This window comes from Heterodontus francisci, chromosome 45 (assembly GCF_036365525.1).
Source record: "Heterodontus francisci isolate sHetFra1 chromosome 45, sHetFra1.hap1, whole genome shotgun sequence".
NCBI lineage: Eukaryota > Metazoa > Chordata > Chondrichthyes > Heterodontiformes > Heterodontidae > Heterodontus > Heterodontus francisci.
The window spans coordinates 16,388,605-16,407,514 of NC_090415.1; the positions used below are offsets into that span (position 1 = coordinate 16,388,605).

Genomic DNA, 18,910 nt, shown 5'->3' on the forward strand with positions numbered 1-18,910 from the left:
ACTCTTGGTGAAAAAAAACCCATCAAATCCGCGCTAAACCTTCTGCCCCTTATCTTAAATATAAGCCCCTCGGTTATTGACGCCTCTACTAAGGGAAAAAGTATCTTCCTGTATAACCTATAAATGCCCCTCATAAATTTGTGGACCTCAATCATATCCCCGCTCAGCCTTCTCTGCTCGAAGGAAAACAACCCGAGCCTTTCCAGTCTCTCTTCATAGCTAAAATGCCCTAGCCCAGGCAACATCCTGGTGAATCTCTTCTGCACCCTCTCCAGTGCAATCACATCCTTCCTATAGTGTGGTGCTCAGAACTGTACAAGATACTCCAACTGTGGCCCAACTAGCGTTTTATACAGCTCCATGATAACCTTCCTGCTCTTATATTCCATGCCTCGGCAGATAAAGGCAGGTATCCCATATGCCTTCCTAACAACCTTATCTACCTGTGTTGCTGCCTTCAGTGACCTATGAACAAGTACACCAATATCCCTCTCACCTTCTGTACATCCTAGGGTCCTACCATCAATTGTATATCCCCTTGCCTTGTTAGTCCTCCCAAAATGCAAAACTTCACACTTCTCAGGATTAAATTCCATTTGCCGCTGCTCCACCCATCTTACCAGCCCATCTGTATCGTCATGTAATCTAAAGCTTTCATCCTCACTACTTATGATATCACCAATTTTCGTGTCAACTGCGAACTTATTTATCATAGTTCCTATAGTCTCGTCTAAATCATTAATGTACACGACAAACAGCAAGGGTCCCAGCACCTATCCCTGCGGTATACTATTGGTCACAGGCTTCCACCCGCAAACGCAACACTCGACCATCACCCTGCATCCTGCCACAAAGACAATTTTGGGTCCAATTTGCCAAATTGCGCTGGATTCCATAGGCTCTTACCTTCTTGGCAAATCTACCATGCAGGGCTTTATCACAACCCTTACTGAAGTCCATGTAGACAACATCAACTGCTTTACCCTTATCTACACACCTACTCACCGCCTCGAAAAATTCAATCAAGTTTGTTAGACACGATCTCCCCCTGACAAAGCCAAGCTGACTACCCCAATTAATCACTGCCTCTCCAAGTGGAGATTAATCCTGTCCCTCATAATGTTTTTCCAATATTTTCACAACCACTGCTGTTAGACTCACTGGCCTGTAATTACCTGGTTTATCCCTGCTACCCTTTTTAAATAATGGCACCACATTCGCAGTCCTCCAGTCCTCTGGTACCTCTCCTGTGGTCAGGGAGGATTTGAAAATTTGTGTCACAGGCACTGAAATTTGCTCCCTGGCCTCACATAACAGCCTGGGATACATCTCATCTGGGCTGGGGATTTATCAACTTTTAAGCCCGCTTGAACAGCTAATACTTCTTCCCTATCAATGCTCATATGTTCAATTATATGACAATTCCCCTCCCTGATCTCTACACCAACATTGTCCTTCTCCATCGTGAACACAGATGCAAAGTAATCATTTAAAATCTCATCTATGTCCTCTGCATCGACAGACATTTTGCCAGTTTGATCCCTAAAGGGCCCCACTCTTTCCCTGGTTATCCTCTTGCCCTTAATATGCTTATAAAACGCTTAGGATTTTCCTTTATCTTGCCCACCAGTGTTTTTTTTTCATGTCCGCTCTGCGCTCTCCTAATTACTTCTCTAGTATCCCCCTAAACTTTCTATGCTCCTCTAGTGCATACGCTGTTTTCAACGCTCCGAATCTGCCATAATCCTGATCCAATCCTCTATAGCCTGACGTCAGTGGTAGGGAAGCTGCTGGAGAAGATACTGAGGGATAGGATATATTCCCATTTGGAAGAAAATGGGCTTATCGGTGTTAGGCAACATGGTTTTGTGCAGGGAAGGTCATGTCTTGCCAACTTAATAGAATTCTTTGAGGAAGTGACAAAGTTGATTGATGAGGGAAGGGCTGTAGATGTCATATACATGGACTTCAGTAAGGCGTTTGATAAGGTTCCCCATGGTAGGCTGATGGAGAAAGTGAAGTCGCATGGGTCCAGGGTGTACTAGCTAGATGGATAAAGAACTGGCTGGGCAACAGGAGACAGAGAGTAGCAGTGGAAGGGAGTTTCTCAAAATGGAGACGTGTGACCAGTGGTGTTCCACAGGGATCCGTGCTGGGACCACTGTTGTTTGTGATATACATTAATGATTTGGAGGAAAGTATAGGTGGTCTGATTAGCAAGTTTGCAGACGACACTAAGATTGGTGGAGTAGCAGACAGTGAAGTGGACTGTCAGAGAATACAGTAGAATATAGATAGATTGGAGAGTTGGGCAGAGAAATGGCAGATGGAGTTCAATCAGGGCAAATGCGAGGTGATGCATTTTGGAAGATCCAATTCAAGAGTGAACTATACAGTAAATGGAAAAGTCCTGAGGAAAATTTATGTACAGAGAGATTTGGGTGTTCAGGTCCGTTGTTCCCTGAAGGTGGCAACGCAGGTCAATAGAGTGGTCAAGATGATGTACTGCATGCTTTCCTTCATCGGATGGGGTATTGAGTACAAGAGTTGGCAGGCCATGTTACAGTTGTATAAGACTTTGGTTCGGCCACATTTGGAATACTGCGTGCAGTTCTGGTCGCCACATTACCGAAAGGATGTAGATGCTTTGGAGAGGGTGCAGAGGAGGTTCACCAGGATGTTGCCTGGTATGGAGGGCGCTAGCTATGAGGAGAGGTTGAGTAGATTAGGATTATTTTCATTAGAAAGACGGAGATTGAGGGGGGACCTGATTGAGGTGTACAAAATCATGAGAGGTATATACAGGGTGGATAGCAAGAAGCTTTTTCCCAGAGTGGGGGATTCAATTACTAGGGGTCACGAGTTCAAAGTGAGAGGGGAAAAGTTTAGGTGGGATATGCGTGGAAAGTTCTTTAAGCAGAGGGTGGTGGGTACCTGGAACGCGTTGCCAGCGGAGGTGGTAGACGCGGGCATGATAGCATCTTTTAAGATGTATCTAGACAGATACATGAATGGGCAGGAAGCAAAGAGATACAGACCCTTAAAAAATAGGCGACAGGTTTAGATAGAGGATCTGGATCGGCGCAGGCTTGGAAGGCCGAAGGGCCTGTTGCTGTGCTGTAATTTTCTTTGTTCTTTGTTCTTTGTTTCCTGGACTTGTTGGTCCTACCCTTCACCTAAACGGGTGCATGTTGCCTCTGAACCCTCACTCTTTCCTCTTTGAATGACTCCCTCTGGTCTGATGTCGACTTTCCTACAAGTAGCTGCTCCCAGTCCACTTTGGCCAGATCCTGTTTTATCATATTGAAATCGGCCTTCCCCCAATTCAGTACCTTTATTTCTGGCCCGTCTTTGTCCTTTTCCATAACTACCTGAAATATTACAGTTTTGGTCACTATCCTCGAAATGCTCCCCCACTGACAATTTTACCACATGTCCTGCTTCATTCCATAGGATTAGGTCCAGTACTGCCCCTTGTGTTGTAGTAATCTCTCCGTACTGGCTAAAAACGCTCTCCTGACTGCATTTTAAGAATTCTACCCTCTTTAAGCCTTTTGCACTAAGACTATTCCAGTTGATATTAGGGAAGTTGAAATCCCCTCCAGTTATTACCCTATTATTTTTACACCTGTCTGAGATTTGCCTACAAAACTGCTCTTTTATCTTTCCCTGACTGTTTGGAGGCCTGTAGTGCACTCCCAGCCAAGTGATTGCCCCCTTTTGTTTTTAAGTTCTACCTATATGGCCTCATTTGAGGAACCTTATAAGATGTCATCCCTCCTTACTGCAGTAATTGACTCCTTGATCAATGGTGCAATGCCACCTCCTCTTTTATCCCCTCTCCTGTCACGCCTGAAGATTCTATACCCTGGAATATTGAGCTGCCAGTCCTGCCCCTCCCTCAACCATGTCTCTGTGATAGCAACAATATCATAATCCCATGTGCTAATTGACTATTGACATGCTGTTCTCCCTTCGTCAGATACAGGAGAAATGCCGTGAACAACAGATGCCCCTCTACATTGCTTTCATTGATCTCACCAAAGCCTTTGACCTCGTCAGCAGACGTGGTCTCTTCAGACTACTAGAAAAGATCGGATGTCCACCAAAGCTACTAAGTATCAACACCTCATTCCATGACAATATGAAAGGCACAATTCAACATGGTGGCTCCTCATCTGAGCCCTTTCCTATCCTGAGTGGTGTGAAACAGGGCTGTGTTCTCGCACCCACACTTTTTGGGATTTTCCTCTCCCTGCTGCTTTCACATGCGTTCAAATCCTCTGAAGAAGGAATTTTCCTCCACACAAGATCAGGGGGCAGGTTGTTCAACCTTGCCCGTCTAAGAGCGAAGTCCAAAGTACGGAAAGTCCTCATCAGAGAACTCCTCTTTGCTGACGATGCTGCTTTAACATCTCACACTGAAGAATGCCTGCAGAGTCTCATCGACAGGTTTGCGTCTGCCTGCAATGAATTTGGCCTAACCATCAGCCTCAAGAAAACGAACATCATGGGGCAGGATGTCAGAAATGCTCCATCCATCAATATTGGCGACCACGCTCTGGAAGTGGTTCAAGAGTTCACCTACCTAGGCTCAACTATCACCAGTAACCTGTCTCTAGATGCAGAAATCAACAAGCGCATGGGTAAGGCTTCCACTGCTATGTTCAGACTGGCCAAGAGAGTGTGGGAAAATGGCGCACTGACACGGAACACAAAAGTCCGAGTGTATCAGGCCTGTGTCCTCAGTACCTTGCTCTACGGCAGCGAGGCCTGGACAACGTATGCCAGCCAAGAGCGACGTCTCAATTCATTCCATCTTCGCTGCCTTCGGAGAATACTTGGCATCAGGTGGCAGGACTATATCTCCAACACAGAAGTCCTTGAAGCGGCCAACATCCCCAGCTTATACACACTACTGAGTCAGCGGCGCTTGAGATGGCTTGGCCATGTGAGCCGCATGGAAGATGGCAGGATCCCCAAAGACACATTGTACAGCGAGCTCGCCACTGGTATCAGACCCACCGGCCGTCCATGTCTCCGTTATAAAGACGTCTGCAAACGCGACATGAAATCGTGTGACATTGATCACAAGTCGTGGGAGTCAGTTGCCAGCATTCGCCAGAGCTGGCGGGCAGCCATAAAGACAGGGCTAAATTGTGGCGAGTCGAAGAGACTTAGTAGTTGGCAGGAAAAAAGACAGAGGCGCAAGGGGAGAGCCAACTGTGCAACAGCCCCAACAAACAAATTTCTCTGCAGCACCTGTGGAAGAGCCTGTCACTCCAGAATTGGCCTTTATAGCCACTCCAGGCGCTGCTTCACAAACCACTGACCACCTCCAGGCGCGTATCCATTGTCTCTCGAGATAAGGAGGCCCAAACGAATGTGCTAATAAACGCCCTCAATCTATCTGTCTTACTAGTAAGACTTCTTCTATTAAAATAGATGCAATCCAGACTTGCGTTTTTCACTTGTGCCTTAACAGGTCTACATTTGCTCTGCCTCCCAGACTGACTCCGTTTGTCCTCTATATTTGACTGAGCATCAGCCTCTACTGTAACTCCATTCGATATCCCATTCCCTTGTCAAATTCGTTTAACCACCCCCGCCCCCACCCCCTACCAACAGCACTAGAAAAGCTCCCAGGAAGAATGTTGGTCCCGTTCTGGTTCAGGTGCAAATCGTCCAACTTGTACAGGTCCCACCTTTACCAGAAACAGACCCAGTGATCCAGGAAACGTAAGCCTTCCCTCCTGCACCTTCTCTTCAGCCACGCATTCATCAGCTCTATTCTCCTCTACCTATACTCACCAGCACATGACACCGGGAGTAATCCAGAGATTACAACCTTTGAGGTCCTCATAGTGTCATATAGCACTTTGGGCCATCGTGACTGTGCCAGCCATCAAGCACCTACCTGTTCTAATCCCATTTTCCAGCACTTGGCCTGCTATGGCGTTTCAATTGCTCATCTAAATACTTCTTAAATGTTGTGATGTCCTGCTTTTTAATCTGCTGCCTCTCTAAACCCAAAATATCTGCATCGATATAGCGACTTTCACGACCACCAGACTTGCACAAAGCAAATCATCTGAACATCCGTGCGATAAAAGCCGGATAATCAGGTTTTTTTTTCTGAAATGTACATTGGCCAGGACATTGGGAGATTCTCCCCTGCTCTTATTGCACCAGAGATAGCTCCATCAGATGTCCATCTGACAGCGCAGGCCACAAACGGGGCTCTCCAATTGTACAGCCTCCCTCAATACTGCAATGTGGTGTCAGTGTTGATATCCATTCTCCATTCGTGCAGTGGGATTTGAGCCGACAACTTTCAGACACATCTAAGCTGAAGTATATCGGCAGCAAATGTCGTGAGGTACTTCTAATAACTCACCTATCACTGTCGCTGCAACTGCAACTGCAACCAATTCACTCTGTACAGGAAGTTCTGTAACCTCGTTTGTAACACTGCAACTGTAACTTCCTTCGGTGCTTTTGTTCACGTTACTGAGTTTGTAAGTAATTTCAGTTAAATCGGAATCCTCTCGGTAGAGTTCTATATCTGAGTCTTTGTAGAAAATGTAAGTAATCGGTGTAGAACCGTTTGACACTGAGCAGAGTAATGATGCTGTGTTTCCGTTCATCAACTCTTTACCAGGGTGGATTGTTAGCCCCGGTTTTGACACTGCGATTCCTGTAAATATATCCATATGTTAGTTACAATGCTTGGATAGAATTTGTAGTGTTACATTCAAGGATAACAAGAACTCACATCAAAATCAAGAGCAGTGTTCCTGAGCTCCTTATTTAGAGATACAGCACTGAAACAGGCCCTTTGGTCCACCGAATCTGTTCTGGCCATCAACCGCCCATTTATGCTAATCCTGCATTAATCCCATTACCCTCTCATATCCCCACCTTCCCTCACCACCTACCTATACTACGGGCAATTTATAATGGCCAATTTACCTATCAACCTGCAAGTCTTTGGCTGTGGGAGGAAACCGCAGCACCCAGCGAAAACCCACGGCGTCACAGGGAGAACTTGGAAAATCCACACAGTGCCCAGAACTGAACCCGGGTCGTTGGAGCTGTTAGGCTGCGATGTTATTTAAGTTGCCACTCCCATATTTGACGCCAGACTTCCTTTTTTCCTTTGACTGAGGGCAGGTTCAATATAGGCAATCATGATGCTGGTAGTACAACTTTTCCGAATGCAAACCACGTGTGGCCACCATACTATCTCCGTCCTTGTCCTGATTCAAATGAATCATTAGTTAAAGACAGGACTCAAGAGTATTCAATCACCATGAGCACCATTTGACTGAAATGCATTGGTGTATAGCGCCTCACGTGGCATGTCGTTCCAGGCTCCAGCAATCGCCTCCATCAAGAAAGTCATTTTAAGCTGTAAATTACCATAGTGAGTAATTTTGCCACTTGAAACTTGGATACTTGAAAAAAATAACCTATCTGACGGTTTTCATAATCAATCACATAAATGTCCTAAATTCACTCAAAAAATTCTATTGTCCATCAACTTGACAACCAGTATATTCGGAGAGAATGAACACAGCAAGTTACCAACCTGTTACGGTGACATCAACTTCCGGTGAAATCCACTTCCTGTACTTTATTTGGAGTTCACACCGATATGATGCTCCATCTGATCTTTTCGCCCTTCTGATGGTGTACTGTGGTTGATTATTTCGTGCTACTAACTCCTCATTTCGATACCACAGGAAAAGTTTAGGACCTGTCCATTTCACAGCCGGCACTAAACAATTCATGGTAATATTTTCACCTAGCATGGTTGCTTTCGGCGTGACCACCAGAGATAACTTCATATCAGAAGCTGCAAATATATGAGAAATATAAAGGAAGTAACAATTGGAAGATATCATAGTCCACAAATCAAATTATGAAGGCCATTGCCTTTAATTAGCAGCCCAATACATAGATCTTTTGATATCACCGACAAATGCTGGGAATTCTGAAGTTCACCTCCTGTCTCCCCAAAGCCTGTAAACCTTCCACAGGGCTGAGTCAGAAATGTGCCTGGATAATCTACATTTTCCTGGATGATTGCCGCTCCAACAACACTTAGAAAGCTCGACACAATCCAGGATGAAGCAGCCCGCTTGATTATCACCCCATACACCACCTTCAACATTCACTGCCTCCACCACCATCCGGCAGTGGCAGCACCGTGTATTATCTACAAAATACGCTGCAGCAATTAATAGAGGCTCGGCCGATAGCCCCCTCCACAACCGCGACCTCTAACACCTAAAAGAACAAGGAAAGCAAACGCATGGGAGCACCAGCAACTGGAAGTTCCCCTCCAAGTCATGCAAAGTCCCGAACTGGAAATATACCACCATTCCTTCACTGTCACCCGATCAAATTGCTGGAATACCCTTCCCTTACAGCACTGTGGGTACACCTACACCACATGGACTGCAGCTGTTCAAGAAGGCAGCTCATTCTCATTCTTACGGATGGGAGAGACAGCGACGCTCAAATCGCTTGAACAGTTATGGAAGAATAAGAAAATTGAGTTGCTCAAATTTGTAATGTGATTTTTAGTTGTAACTGCTTCCATTGGAATAACGTCTAGTAAGGAGAGGACCGCCATTTAACGCAATTGGCAAAATTGCCTGAGGGAAGATGAGGCTATATGGGTTGGGGAGGAGACTAATTGAATAGCTTTTTCAAAAAGCCAGAACAAACCTATTGGGACGAATGATCTACTCCTGTGCTGTATGTTACCACAAATATATGTCGAGTCAACCGCTTAGAATCGTGGCATGGCCTGTTCCATGACACTATTTGAGTGCGTTGTTGCAATATGGATTAGTGAAAGAACTTGGGAATAGCCTAGGACTGTGTTCACTCCGCCTCTATAGCTCCTGCATGCATGAAGCAGGAATCTAATGCACTCATTAATGGGGTTTTCCATTGCACCCCCAGTGAATTTAAAAGAGCTAAGCGGGCGCAATCCCTCAGGAATGTCCTGTCATCCTTTCTGCAGGACATCATAATTTGTTCTTAGAGAGGCAGCAAAGAGGGCAGTCCTGCAGCCGCCAATCCAACTGCTCCCTCTTGGATTGGAGGGCAAGAAAGATACATTGGAGGGGATGTTCACTTTTAATATCATAAAGAAAATAGGCGACTGTGGAGCAGCTCCCATTATAAAAGACTCCTGAGTTTCAATCCATTTGGAATTTAATAACATAAGAAAGAGAATCAGGGTTAGACCATTCGACCCCTCGAGCTTTCTCCACCATTCAATACGATCATGGCTGATCGATTACCTCACCTCCACTTTCCTTCCCGATCTCCCTATTCCTTGATTCCCTGAGAGATCCAACATATATCGATGTCAGGTTTGAAAATAATCAATGATAAACCACCCAAAGCCCTCTGGCGTCGACAATTCCAAACATTCATAACCCTCTGAGTGAAGAAATGTGTCCGTATCTCAGTTCTAAATGCTCGGTCTCTTATCCTCAGGCTGTGCCCCCTTGATCTAGATTCCCCGACTAGGGGAAAACAACCTCTCAGTATCTACTTTGTCAGAATGTTGTATGTTTCATAGGAACATAGCAGCATAGGAAGATAGGAGCAGGAGTGGGCCATTCAGCCCATCAATCCTGCTCCGCCATTCAGTACGATCATGGCTGATCGTCCACCTTAATGACTTTTTCACACACTATCCCCTTATCCTTTAATGTCATTGGTGTTTATAAATCTGTCAATCTCTGCTTTAAACATACTCAATAACAGAGCTTCCACTGCCCTCTGGGGTAGAGAATTCCAAAAAATTCACAACCCTCTGAGTAAAGGAATTTTTCTTCATCTCTATCCTAAGTGGCTTCCCCTTTTTTTTTTTAAATTGTGACCCCTGGTTCTACACTCTCCAACCAGGGGAAGCATCTTACTTGCATTTACCATGTCTACCCCATTAAGCATTTTTTAGGTGTCAATGAGATCACCTCTCATTCTTCTTAACTCGACAGAATACAGGCCCAGTTCCCCCAATCTCTCTTCATAGGACAGTCCTGCCAACGAGGGAACAAGTCTGATGAACTTTCGTTGGACTCTGTCTATGGCAATAATATCTTTCCTAAGGTAAGGGGACCAAAATTGCATACAGTACTCCCGGTACGTCTAACCAAGTTTCCATACAATTGAAGCAAGACTTCTCTGAGATCATGTCTCATTCTTCTAAACTCCAACGAGTATCGGACCAGTTTACTCAGTCTCTCATCATTGGACAAACCTCTCATCCAAGGAACCAAACTGGTGAGCCTTCGCTGTACAACTTCCAAGCCAAGTATTTCCTGTATTAGATATAGAGAACAAAATTGCTCACAGTTCTCCAGGTGTGGTCGCACCAAAGGCCTGCAGAATGTGAGCAAGTCTTCCTTATTCTTTAACTCCAATGTCCTTGCATTTGCCTTCCTAATTGCTTTCTGTATCTGCATGCTAAGTTGCTGTGTTCCTTGAAAATAGTACACACATGTATCTCTGAACATGAACATTTAGAAGTTTTACACACTTTAAAATGCATTGTGTTTTTCTGTTCTGACTACCAAATGAATTACTTCACAATTCACCAGATTATATTCCATCTGCCACGTTGTTGCCCATTCACTTAACCTGTCTATATCTCTTTGCAGACTCTTTGTGTCCTCCTCATAGCTTGCATTTCCACCTAGTTTTGCAGCAGCAGCAAATTTGGGGCAATTACTCTCGTTCTTTTGATCTAAGCCATTAATATCGATGGCAAATAGCTGAGGGCCCAGCACTGATCCTTGCAGCACTCCACTAGTTATAGCCTTCCAACGTGAAAATGCCCCGTTTATCCCTACTCTGTTAAACATTCGTCCATCCATTTTAATATACTCTATAAACCATTATCTTGTGTGACACCTTATCGAATGCCTTTGGAAATCCAAGTCTACCACATCTGCTGGCTCCCTTTATCTACCCCACGAGTTCAATATGCCAAACACTATTTCCCCATCGTGAAACTTTGTTGACTTTGTCTCGTCATACTAAGATTTTCTAAGTGCATGACTGAAATTTCCTCATTAATAGATTCCAACATTTTTCCGACCACTGGTTTGGATTTCAACACAAAAGCAAAGTAATGTTCATGCTGGAAATCTGTCAGAAAAACAGAAAATGATGGAAATACTCATCGACACTCAAACGTTAACTCTGCTTTTCTCTCCACAGATGCTGCCTGACCAGATGAGGATTTCCAGCATTTTCTGTTTTTGTCAGCTTGTATTTCCATGTGTTATCTATCCCCACTTTCTTCAATATCAGAATTATATTTGCTAACTTCCAGTCCTCTGGGAACATTCTAGAATCTCATGAATTTTGAAAATCATAACCTGTGCATGCACTCTCTCTGCAGCAATATCTTTCAGGATCACTTGGATGCTGGCCATCAGGTCCTGGAGATGGCTGCGCTTTTAATCCCTTACATTTCTCCAATACCTTTTCTTTGCTAGTAGTAATTGCCTCAATTTCCTCACTCTTATTTTCCCATTAGTAACCCTCTATTTATGGCATGCAATTTGTCCATTCTACTGTGAAGCCAGAGATAAAATATTTGCTAAATGTCTCTGACATTTGCTCGTTTTGCGTGATTATTTCTCTTGACTCTGCCTCTCAGGGTCCAACGTTTCGTTTAGCTACTCTCCTCCTTTTCATATAGTTGTGAAATAACTTATAATCTGCTTTTATATTCCTGCCTAGTTAAAACTCATTTTCTAGTTTCCCCTTTTATTAAATGTATTGCTCTTTGCTAGTCTCTATAATGCTCTTAATCCTTTGTGCAGCATTACAAGCCTCTTATTTTAATGCGATAGTATTTCCAAATTCCCACATAAACCATGGATTGATCTTTCCTAAATTAGAAGCAAAATACTGCGGATGCTGGAAATCTAAAATAAAAACAAGAAATGCTGGAAATACTCAGCAGGTCTGGCAGCATCTGTGGAGAGAGAATCAGAGTTAACGTTTCGGGTCAGTGACCCTTCTTTGGAACTTTCCTGCTGTTTCTGTTTTACTTTTCCTTATATTTTTGTTGAACATTTTAACTCTGCAAATGTTTCCCACTGTTTATTGGCCACCTTACCTTCCAGTCTATTTTTCCAAGCAACCTTAATCAGATCTCCTCTTATACTATGTAATTGGCTTCATTTAAGTTTACGATTGCTGTTCAGGACTGAACTCTATAGCTTTCAAACTTAATAAGGAATTCATTTGTATTATAATCAGGTTTTCTTCTCAACGGATATTTTGCTATGAGGTTATTCATTAAACCGACTTCATTGCGCAATCCTAGATATAATACAGCTTTATTGTTGGTTGGTACCACAACTTATTGATCAAGGAACCTGTCACTTATCTTCCAGACTAATTTTCTCATTACAGAATACACTGTGGACCGATTAAATGTTTGAATTAACTTGCACCGTTTCTTTTCATTTTTCGAGACAAGGACTGAACTGAGGGTAGGCTGACGTCAGCAGGAAACTGTCTCAGGGTAAAAGTCGACTTTGCAAGGGGCGTCAAAGGACGAAGCGGACTATACTCATGACCAATGAAGAGCATGTTTGGTATGGTTTTATAACGGACAGCAGATGCAGCACCAAATATTGAATGAATGTTTAACAACGATTGAGAAGTTGACATTTATCTTCCCTTTGGAGCATCCGGAGAAGTAACATTTAATCATGGTAGTCACTGTCACATTTCTTCAGTTAGCACAGCGCAGCTTGGATACAGCCCAACAATTCTCAGATAACAAAAGGATATTTGTGTTTACACAATGCCTTTCACACTCTCAACACCTCCCAAAGTGTTTCATCAGCAATGAAGTACCTTTCTGAATTGCATTCATGGATATAATGTAAAACGAAGATAGCTATTTTGCACAGAGCAAGGTCCCACAAATACCAATGGGATGATCTCTGGATTACTGCAGGAGAGATACCGAATGTTCAGTGATTAATTTAATTTACCTGCTATTTCAAAGAGCCTCTCTTCAATGGATGAATAGTATATTATGTCTCCCTTGAAATGAGTGAAAATCAAAATCCTAAGAACAAGTTTCAGAAGCTGTGTGAGAACATCACTAATGGCCATTTAAACTTTGGGGAAAAATGAACAGTTCCTGGTAGTTTACTTCCGAAAATTGAATATGTTTCACATCCCATATAACATGATCTCCTCTCTATAAGCTAGTATTTCTGTAGAGGAGCTGACCGATTCGCTGTGAAAGTTTATCTACCCATTGTGGCCTATTTCAGTGCACATACTCCTTAGCAGGAATCCATGCAACAAGCTCAGCCCAGTAGATAGCTCACTCCACTCTGAGGCAGTCGGTCCTTAGGTTCGAGCTCCAGTATTATGAGTACCTTTTTCCATATAGTCGCGTTCTACACTGCCCAATAAACCACCTTTTGAAATCAAAGCAAGTTCCTCTCTAAGGAGCAATGCTTATCCCGAGCATAAATGAAACATGTTATCTGGTCAACGGCATGTGCAGGACCTTGTTCTAGGCAAAGTGGCTACTGCCGATCCAAAATTGCAGCCATGACAGTACAACAAACCTGCGGAAATGACTGGAGGATGTGAATGACGGTAAAGAGATTCAAATGTTCTATTTTTTCTATAAGTATAATTGTCAAAGTTTACCTACCGATGGTGACCACATCCACAGGCTTACTCTTCTGCCAACGGCTGAATACTACTCCACACTGGTAAGATCCTCCACTATTACTGTCCATAAGCACTTCATAAATATAATTTGAACATACACTGATCCTGATAGCATCCTTAAACCAATAAATGCATGCAAGTCCGGCACTGTATCGACACTGCAGTTTCAATTTCTCTCCTTCTTTGAAAACTCCATTGCTGGGATTAATAACCAGCAGTTCCAGGTCTTGAGCTGAAAAAAATACAATAAAATGAATTTATAACAAACAATATTGGCACTTCCAAGGTTCGCAATGTGCACTGTTGTGAACACAGTGGATATTTCTACGCAGTGCCCAAACCAGGCCGTACCTGTCGGCTACCTCTTGATTGAACTTTCTGTTCACCAACCGATTATAAATTGGTGAAATCGGGTGGTGACGGCCTTGAACTGGGATCGGTGGCTTACCATCCCATTAGCGCTGAGACTGTGCCCACTTCCAGTATGAGAAGGACCTATGTCTGGCGTCACAGATCGCTACCTGTATCTGGCCTAATGGGTCTTTATACTTATCTCCTTAAATTTTAACAGTGTCTCCTTATTTACTCTGTCCAAATCTTCCTTTATGATGATTGTTTTTCCTACACACTCAAGTCCGAATAGTTAATATTTATCAGACAGAGCACTGATCCTAACACGTAACCATGTGAGACACCACTGCATACGGCCCTCCATTTAGAAAACCAACTATTCCCAACTAATCTCTTCCTTTTTTACTGTCTAAGACAATTTCTTACCAACGCTGCCACTGTGAATTGATCACTTGACTTTACCCTCCCAACTCCATCGTTTTCCCACCACAGGACCACTGAATTTAACTATGGACTCCTCCCTATTATCTCCTATCTATTTCATGTTTCCAATTTACTAACGAGCCTTTCAGTATATCGATTTTTATGTAAACAGACTGATGTAACTTGAGCTTTACCTTTGTCCGTTAATGTACCCATTTTGTCTGCTACACCTCGCCCGAGCCCATCACTTTATTTACTCTATTTGATTTTTTAATTTATTATTTCATGACCCACTCTAGACCCCTAACATATATCATAATAGGTCCTTTCACTACTCCACTATCAAATACTCTGTCCTTCCCATTTCTTAACCGAATGCTGCAGCATTAGTCGGCATTCCTGCTCCCTTGTCACCGTCTCATGTTCGACCCCCTCTTAGATAAACCTACTGCTTTATTTTGTGCCTCTATTTGCATCCTTCAAATTATTCATTCAGACACTCAGTGTTGTCTCATTCGGCGCAGAAACCCCAATTACTCCATTTTACTATCTCTTCCAAAGTTTCACACTACGTTTCCGCTGGGGGAAATTCTTGCCAATCTCCTTCCCATCCAAGCATCTCACCGACTGTTGAGCCTATTGTCTCTGCTAGTCGACCAGCTTTCACAGCCCCTCTAATCATCTCGGTCCAGAATGTGTGCTCACTTGTGAAAAAGGCTGTTGCTTTCCATCAACCTATTGTGGATGGCCATCGATATCATGGCCGAAATGGAAACCTGGCTGTGGGCTGATGACAGTACCCATCTGAGGAAATACTGCACTTGGCTACACCTTCCGACACCTGCCCTGCCAATACGTGTGTTGTGGGCACATCACCAAATCACGGCTCGGCCTGACACCGCAATGCTCTGGCACGTTCCCCTTCATTGAGCATTTCACTTTGTTTCAAATCTCCCACCTCTTGTTCGTTATTATTGTTTTCCAAGCATGATAATGAAAATCTCACCAAAATATTTTCTTTTTTTTCCTCCCTCAAGCTCTGTAACGAAGGACTTCCCAACCTTAGTGATTTCAATCTCTTTCTCTACTCTTCATGCTCTCTCTCCTCTGAATTGGTTCACCGCCTTCTTCTCCTCCCTTAATCTCACCCTCCATGTTAACTCATCAATCCGCCTTCATGGCCACCCCCTTGATCTTGCCATCTCTATTTCCTTAGTATCAATCACAGATAAGGCCATTACTAAGCAGTTAGTGTGTCACTGTAAATCCATATATCCCTAACACACATTAATGCAAGCAATTAACCCTTAGTTAAAAGTTACTTTGTCTTTTGTATATTATGATGGAATGTAAACTTGGCACGGAGTCTAAACATTGGGTATTGGATTGGCTGATCATCGTAGAAACTCCCTGATTTACGTTCCCACTGAAGTCAATGACAATGAAAAGCAGACGTTTCTCTCATAGGTGGAGTAGCATTGGTTTTGTGCTCGAGCAACTAGCTGAAAAGTACTCTCCTATAAGTATAAGCTAGAAGAGTTCAATCAACAAGCTGAATTATTACCAATAATGAATACTATTTTCATCATACCTTGTGTGGTCCCATGAAGAGTAATTTGCACTGCAACGAGAAAAGGAAAATCATTAACTGTAACCTAAGCTGCTAAGCTGTTAGGCTACTAAATCGAGGAAACATCCAGTGGCTGATGTTCTACTTAGCAGAGACACCATGCTATACATGCCGCCTGATGTTAAGTTCTATTGAAGGAACTGCACCATGTTAGTACATCAAATTATTCGCACTTACCCTCTGAAGAACAAGAAGACTAAGCGGAACATTTATTGCCAGATGAAAGGAAAATCACAAAACATGAAATGATGCATTGTTCTGAGAGCCACTGAATTGGCAATATCAACCGAAAATTTCATTACATTTAGAGTTCGGCCATTTAGAATGAAATCGAGGCGGTGCTTTTTTCACACAGTGGGAACATAGGAACACAGGAGCAGGAGTTGGCCATTCAGTCCGTCGAGCCTGCTTCATCATAAAATTAGTTCCTGGCTGATCATCTACATCAGTGCCACTTTCCCGCACTATCCCCATATCCCTTGATATCATACGTATCCAGATATCCATCGATTTCAATCTTGAACATGCTTCTGGAGTAGAAAATTCCAAAGATTCATTACCCCCTGACTGAAGATATTCCTCATCATCTCAGTCTTAAATGGCCTGCCCCTTATTCTGAGACCGTGCCCTCTGGTTCTAGACTCACCAGCCAGGGGAAACATCATATCCACATACATCCTGTCACGCCCTATAAGATTGTTGTAAGTTTCAATGAGATCACCTTTTATTCTTCAAAACTCGAGACAATACAGACCCAGTTCTTTCTTCAATTTTTCCTCATAAGACAATCCCGCCATCCCAAGGCCCAATCTGGGGAAACTCCATTGCATTCCCTCTATGGCAAGGATATCCTTCCTTAGATGAGAAGACCAAATCTGTGCACAATACTCCAGGTGCGGTCTCACCGAGGCTCTATTCAATTGAAGCAGGACATCTTTATTCCTGTACTCAAAACTCCTTGTTCTGAAGACCACTATACCATTTGCCTTCCTAATTGCTTGCTGCACCTGCATGCTAACTTTTAGTGACTCATGAACAAGGGCACGCAGGGCCCTCTGGACATCAACACTTCCCAACCTCCTACCATTTAAGAAATACTCTGTGTTTCTCTTTTCCTATCAAAGTGGATAACTTCACACTTATTCACATTTAAATCCATCTGCCATTTTCTTGCGCATTCACTAGGCTGTCCCAGTCCCCTTGAAACCTCCTTGCATCCTCCTCACAGCATGCATTCTCAGCTAGTTTTGTGTCATCAGTAAATTTGGAAATATTACATTTGGTCCCCACATCCAAACCATTTGAAAACAGCTGAGGCCCCAGCACTGATGCTTGTGGTACCCCACCAGTAACAACCTGCCATACTGCGAATGGCCCATTTTCCTACTCTCTGTTTTCTGCCTGCTAACCAATTCTCAGTCTATACCAGTGTATCTCATAAATCCCATCTGCTCAAATTTTGTTTATTAACCTCCTGTATGGAAGCTCATCAAAAACCTTCGGAAAATCCAAATACACCACTGGTTCTCCTTTATCTATGCTACCAGGAACATCCCCAATAAAATCTAATAAGTTGTCAAACATGTTTCCCATTCATAAACCATGTTTACTGTGTCCAATCATGTCATTATTTTCTAAGTGTCGACTTATCACATCCTTTATATGATATTCTGACATTTTATTCCTGCTACTGACGTCAAACTAACAGGTCTGTATTTCAAAGAACAAAGAACAGTACAGCACCGAAACAGACCATTCGGCCCTCCAAGCCTGCGCCGATCTTGATGCCTGCCTAACCTAAAACCTTCTCCACTTCCGGGGACCGTATCCCTCTATTCCCATCCTATTAATGTATTTGTCAAGATGTCTCTTAAACATCGCTATCCTACCTGCTTCCACCACCTCCCCCAGCAGCAAGTTCCAGGCACTCACCACCCTCTGTGTAAAGAACTTGCCTCGCACATCCCCTCTAAACTTTGCCCCTCGCACCTTAAACCTATGTCCCCTAGTAACTGACTCTTCCACCCTGGGAAAAAGCTTCTGACTATCCACTCTGTCCATGCCACTCATAAACCTCTGTCATGTAGTCCCTCCAGCTCCGTCGTTCCCAGTTTTCTCTCTCCTTTCCTTTTTCGAGATTGTGCGGTTACATTTGCTATTTTGCAGTCTGCAGAAAACTTTCAAGAATCAATAAAATTTTGAAAGGTAACCACCAATGCTTACAATATCTCTACAGACAGCTCCTTCAACATTCTGGTTATTGAAAAATTGCAATTCTTTCCAAAGTGGCTGTAGATGTACGTAATGAATTTAAGTCTTCAAAACTGAGGTGGATACGTTGTAGTTGTGTATTGAGTAAACGCATTTCAAGCAAAGCTAGGTAAATGGGGTTGAGGTACAGCACTGCCATCACAGGCTCGAAGAGCTGAATGGTCTGTTTATGTTTCGAAATTATTAAATAGCTGTAAACAAATTTTCATCATCATTATTATTATTACACAATTGTCTGGATTGCCATTCTAGCCCTTGAACGCAGTTTAGGACCGGGCTACAGGGAGCTGAAAACTTTTTCCCGTGCTTCAGATCACAAGAACCACACTGCTAAGGCGATGAACGTTGCTGACAGGTTTTTGAAACAAGAATTGCAATAGGGGCAATTATCAATGTAGATGCGTTTCGATTTAATTGTCAACAAATAGATCCTTTGGTTTATCGAGATAGGGTGAACTAGTGTGACTGTTTCAGTTATTTAAACTG

At 43.2% G+C, this 18,910-nt stretch overlaps 1 protein-coding gene across 2 annotated transcripts in view; it reads right to left on the reverse strand.

The window, feature by feature from the left end:
- Window positions 1-18,910, reverse strand: part of LOC137356137 (Fc receptor-like protein 5) — a 40,924-nt gene that overhangs the window by 12,593 nt on the left and 9,421 nt on the right. For both annotated transcript variants that reach the window (XM_068021939.1, XM_068021940.1), the window contains exons 3-6: window positions 16,115-16,144; window positions 13,730-13,981; window positions 7,592-7,858; window positions 6,398-6,697 (exon numbers count right to left, since the gene is read on the reverse strand). In XM_068021939.1, the coding sequence (XP_067878040.1) occupies window positions 6,398-6,697; window positions 7,592-7,858; window positions 13,730-13,981; window positions 16,115-16,144 (849 nt within the window). The remainder of the gene's footprint in view (window positions 1-6,397; window positions 6,698-7,591; window positions 7,859-13,729; window positions 13,982-16,114; window positions 16,145-18,910) is intronic.